The sequence below is a fragment of the Cupressus sempervirens genome, chromosome 7 (assembly GCF_028749045.1).
Source record: "Cupressus sempervirens isolate cs-2001-9-10 chromosome 7, ASM2874904v1, whole genome shotgun sequence".
In the NCBI taxonomy this organism is placed as follows: domain Eukaryota; kingdom Viridiplantae; phylum Streptophyta; class Pinopsida; order Cupressales; family Cupressaceae; genus Cupressus; species Cupressus sempervirens.
In genome coordinates, this window is record NC_143124.1 from 916,125,448 (window position 1) to 916,131,141 (window position 5,694).

Consider the following 5,694-nt stretch of genomic DNA (forward strand, 5'->3'; position numbering starts at 1 on the left):
TGCTGATTTTCTTGCAGTCTCTAACTGCAAATTTGTAACTCGCATTTTTTCAATAAATTTTATTTTTTTTAAAGGCGAACTAAAACATTACAATGAGGATTTCAATACTACCATTGCCAAAGTGAGTCAAATATATAAAGAAAATTCATTTTATTCATTTTCTTCAGAAAAACAAAAAATGAAAAGTAGAGTAGATATAATATTTGGAGCAGTCCCATACTTTAAAGCAAACATATATCTATCTCTACAACAGACTCATACTTGAATCTGGAAATCAGAAGAGATGGCCATGCTTCTTGCCATGAGCTTCCTCAGCTTCTTTCTTGTCTTCCTTCTTATCATGGTGTTCATGGAAGGCAAAACCAGCACTGCCCACAATAGCAGCTGCAGCAATCTCCTCTTCTATCTTGTGCCTGTGAGCATGTTCTGGATCCTTCTTTGCTTGGTGCTTCTCATACTGTTCACATCACATACTACAAATTACATACTAGAATGAGAAGCCTCAGAATTTTGATTTCAAATACTTAAAAATAAAGACAACATCCAAAACAATTCTAACAGATGTCCTTCAGTTGAAAACCTCAGACCCTAAAAACAATAATACAATAATTTTAGCATAGATTCAGGATGCCCTTTAATTTAAAATTTCAAACCCTGAAAACAATAGTTCTAGCGTATATTCAGTAGAATGGACGCCCTTCAATTGAAAACCTCAGACCTTAAACACAATAGATTTAACCTATACTCATAAAATGGATGTTCTTCCATTTAGAATTTCAAATCCCGAACACGGTAGTTCAAGCAAATATTCAGCAAATAATAGTTCTACCATATATTCAGTACAATGGATGCCCCAACTGAAATATTCAGACCCTAAAAACAATAACCTTAACATACATTCAGTAAAATGGATGTTCTTTCATTTAAAACTTCAAATCTCGAACACGGTAGTTCTTGCGTGTACTCAGTATAATGGACGCCCTCCGATCTAAATGTTCAAACCCTACAAGTAATAGTTTTAACCATATATTCTCTATAATGGACGGTCTTCAATTCACAACTTTCAACCATAACAACAGCAGTTTTAGCAATGGACGCTCTTCGAATTAAAATTTCAATTCCTAAAAACGATAATTTTAGGCATATATTCATCAGAATGGACAAGTTTTCAATTGAAATTTCAAACCCTAAAAACAATAGTTTGACATAAATCATATATATGCACACACAACTACAAATTGGCATATATTCATTGTATATATAACAAACAAAGTAGTAATGCCAGCGCAAATCCTATAAACATTAGTTTGAGCATATATTCAGTAGAATGAACAAACAGACGTCCTCCCATTCAAATCAAAAACCCTAAAACCAATATTTTTAGTAAATATTCAGAAGAATAGAATGGATGTCCTTCAAATTATATTGTCAAACCCTAAAAATAACAGTTTTAGCATATACTCAGCGTATATATCAAACAAAGTACCAGTGCAAATCCTCCAGCAGCCACGGTGCCTAATTCACCAACATGCTCCAGATGCTTGTGGTGCTTTTCCTCCTTTCTCGCCTTCTCATACTTTACTTCATCGCCATACTAAACATAAACGCTGTTCACTCCATCAGGGCTCACTTCTTCCTCCTTTTTGTGGTGAAACAGATGATGATGGCGGTGATGATCTTCAGACATTCTTAAAAAGCGAAAAGAAACTCCGGACAAATTTGCAGCTCAAAATCACTGCAGACACGATGAAGTGAGTAATGGTGATTGCGATGATGGATGTGGGGAGATACACATTGTATATATACAGGGAAGGGCGGGTGGGGCGTAAGCGCGTAATGTGGGTATTGGAGACCATTTCCAATGAGACGCGATGGGACCAGGTCAGAACGCCGCTAAATTAGCCGAAATAGAAGATATCTGTGTTGTATGTTTTTACTGGTTTGGACAAATGGAAGCTTTGCTCTCCAACAGATTCTTCGAAAATTGGATGAAGACTATAAATTTGATGAATTTTAACATTTCACACGGTATTCTACTGTATATAAAGTAGGTGGATTGTTCGGTTTTTCGCAAGTTTTATATAATTGTATATATTATAGAAAATTGTAAAAATATATTAATATTATCTGTTGAAAAATGTAAGATGATTTTTATGTATTTTTATTCTTCCACGTATTGCACATAAATAAATTGGGAAGACTTTTGATATAGGATTTACCAATGGGTGAAAACAGAAGGTAATTATGGTCCATTATGAATGGGTGAAAAAGAGGAGAAGATAGGCACGGTTCATTACTAATTGGTGAAATACATAATTCAAATCTTGGTCTATTAAAAACTTTTGAATGAATAAAATAATTAAAATCAATGGGGTGGGGAAGAGAGAGGGGCTACAATATAAGTGCTCATATTAGTACTAGATTACTAATTTCATTTTTATACATTAATTATAATAAAAAGAGAGAGAGAATTGACTAAACACAAAAATCTAAAAGGAAATCATAAAAGACAAAACCTCATGGAATAGATGTTGTATTTTACATCTCACAACATTTTGGGGAGTTGAACACTAAGTTCGCCAACCATGGGACTAGATTCCTCACTAAAACACTAGCATAGACTCCTAGGCCAAGTTCCCAAGGACGAATCATCAATAGAAAACTATTCTAGGAAGAGACTGCCAATGGCATCTTGTTCATGGTAAATGAGCTCAAGTCAGAATTGGGTGCCAAAGAGCAAAAGGATGTGTGAAATTTTTTCATAACAACTCAATTTGAGGTCAAGGGAAATCATGAAGGCCAAAAATAAAGCTATAGGACCTTGGTGAAAAATGATGTATGGGACTAGATGAAAAATAGAGGGACACACCTAGAAATAAGGACCATCTTGAGTTTAGGCAAAATTAATGAGAATACATGACTAATATTGAATTTTGATACACTTTAAGTTTCATATAGAATCATACCATAGAAAATCACTAAAATGATAACAAAATAATCTTTAAATTGTATACAAATAAGATGCTAAAAATTTAGGTTAGTACACACATATGCATATATATACATATATACATAATATATGTATACACACACACATATATATAAGGGGGGTAGAGAAATAGAAAATAAGGTGAGAAAAAAAATAGGTATAGAAAGAGAGGAAAATCGAGTGGAGATGGAGAGGGTAATAGACAAAGAGAAATGAATAGGGTTAGAGGCAAGGAGAGAGATTTGGAATCTATATGAGTGAGTCAATGAGGGAGGGAGGAAGGGATAGTTAAATTATCCATATTCATCCTCAATTAGTAATTTTATTTTTATGACTCTACTATTAAGCATTCATACATCTATGTTGATAATTTAATTTACATTCGGAAAGGAAACACCCAATTATTTTTCATTCAAATCTCTATAATCATATTCTCTCTTATTTTTATCAAAGTTAATGCACTCTAGCTTTCACCATCACTCTATACCATTTTCTGGTTACATATCCAACACTCAAGATATAATATGTCCAACACTCAAGATATAATATGTATGCCTAAAGAATAATTTTTAATTTTTAATTTCCCATTTTTGTCTTGAGTCATGTATATCATAATAGACACTCTACCCACAACTATGAATATTTTATTTTCCCCCTATTTTTATATCAAACTAAATATTATATTATCAATGAATATTTAAATAATTTTTAGTTTCCACTCATTGTTGTTGCATTCATTTTGATACATAAAAGTTCAAAGTAAACATACTCACCAATATAATTGTACAGGATAATCCTTATTTAGTTAGTGTATAAAACTTAAATAAAACCCATTCATTTGTGTTCCTTATGATAATTAGGATTGTTTCCTTAAGTCTATCTTGTTGAGTAACATGGATTGGTTTCTACAAATGTAATTACACTACCATTGTTATAGGTGTTTTCCAAAAGCAGATTTGAGGACTCATAAATATGAGAGGAGGAGACATGCCTCTACGGTTAAATATCAGTAGTTAACATATTAATTTAATGGTAATATAAATACCCATATGGGTAGCTCAACTTTAAGCATATATGTAATATTAATATGTTAACCATATATGTAATATATTATCATATTATTATATAATGAAATATAATATATTACTAGTTATTATTATATAATAATATATAATGTATAATATATAATATATATTATATTACATATGTAATATATTGTATACATAAGATATTTATCATAAAGATGATTTACCATCAACAAGGTATCTCATGATAAAATCAATCCGATGGAAGCTACAACCTTAACACTTCCTCTTAGTTAGGGAGGATTTATAGAACACATAATTCTCTCAAGAATAAGAAGAGATATCATCTTAGTATGATATTCAATTCACTAAGAGGATAAATTTCTCACCTTTCATAACACATAATTGAAGCAATTTCTATAACTTCGAAAAAACCACCTTAAGTGTGGTCTATTGTAGTAACTATGGTGTTTGGCAAGATCCGGCCCAAAGAACCATAAAAAATGAATTCTCAATCACAATTTCTTTAGAGTTTTTGCCATAAGATTGAGTTTGCACAATATTTGGTAGCATGCCTAATATACCAATCTTCTTTTCTTGCAAGAACACCCCCATCAACAAAGGAAAAGATCAAGGCAAATAGCTCATTATAGTATGTATAGAAATAAAAATAATAAAAAGAATACAAGAAGTAGAAAAATGTAATACTCAAGATAAGAAGTACTTATCTCGACATGAATGGATCATCTCCCCTTTAAAGATGGTTCAAGTGGGAACCAAACATTGATTTTTATTCCTCCCCCACAATGTAAAATTCTCGCTCATATTATTAAACGATTATATATCACATCAAATATGAAATCCTTCTTTTTGACTATTGTATTTGGAAAGAATCGTCCCTCTTATAGTTGAGGGATAAACTAAAGAAAATTCTTCATCTTCTTCTCAAAAAAGCTTACTTTGGTCTTAAACACACAATTAAAATAATTCTTCATTGATAGGACTCTCTATGTACCATTAGTTGAAAGTTGTAACTATTAAACCAACAATCCACTTATAAATCACTGGACAACTCCCAGTCTCTATATCTTTATATCTAAATCGACAACTTGAACTTGGAAAAGTTCAATATAAAATTTATAGTATCAATTTCTCTTGACTTCAACTCTGTATTTTTTAATCATATATGGACATATTATTCACAAGTTTTAAAATGGTCATAGAAACCATCTCTAGTAAGGAAATATCACTTGGATTTTGGCAATGCCTTTTAGAAGTGTGGATTTATGGACAACAACGATCATAGGATATTTCGCTAGGCTAATGCAACTAATGGTTATTTTGGAAAGGTTACTTTTGTTAGAATAGGCTCATATTTGGCTGGCTTTATATTTGATGTGAATATATATGAACTAGTTTTTGTTCATGCCTTTTTATTCTCAATTGTATCATTATGAACAACGATTATGGTTGTCTTTCTTTCACTTCTTCTCAACCATGTGATCTGACTATTTTCAATATCTAATGATAATATCACAATGATTTCTAGTTTCTCAGGGGCTTGCTCAATATGAATATCTATTTTCTCTCATTTTTTTGTATGTTTGCCATGATAAAAAAAAAAAAAAACTACACTTCCTCAAGCTCTTCCCTAAATCTGAGCATTACTATTTGGCCTTC

At 31.6% G+C, this 5,694-nt stretch overlaps 1 protein-coding gene across 2 annotated transcripts; it reads right to left on the reverse strand.

The window, feature by feature from the left end:
- Positions 1 to 274: 274 nt before the first annotated feature.
- Positions 275 to 1,687, reverse strand: LOC149550512 (abscisic stress-ripening protein 5-like). Of its 2 annotated transcripts, none has more exons than XM_089795099.1 (3): positions 1,631 to 1,687; positions 1,487 to 1,594; positions 275 to 457 (listed from the first exon to the last, which is right to left on the reverse strand). In XM_089795099.1, the coding sequence occupies exons 1-3, from the start codon at positions 1,685 to 1,687 to the stop codon at positions 275 to 277; spliced, it is 348 nt and encodes a 115-aa protein (XP_089651225.1). The 2 variants fall into 2 exon arrangements, with proteins under 2 accessions (XP_089651225.1, XP_089651226.1); XM_089795100.1 differs by having other exon boundaries at positions 1,487 to 1,576; positions 1,616 to 1,687.
- Between the last annotated feature and the right edge of the window lie 4,007 nt (positions 1,688 to 5,694).

Bases quoted from the DNA above. Each gene is read 5' to 3' on its own strand.
- LOC149550512 (XM_089795099.1), bottom strand. From the start codon at position 1,687: ATGTCTGAAGATCATCACCGCCATCATCATCTGTTTCACCACAAAAAG. The intron at 1,595-1,630 runs GTGAGCCCTGAT...GTTTATGTTTAG, and splicing joins ACCACAAAAAGGAGGAAGAA to TATGGCGATGAAGTAAAGTA. The intron at 458-1,486 runs GTACTTTGTTTG...TGATGTGAACAG, and splicing joins CTGCTGGAGGATTTGCACTG to TATGAGAAGCACCAAGCAAA.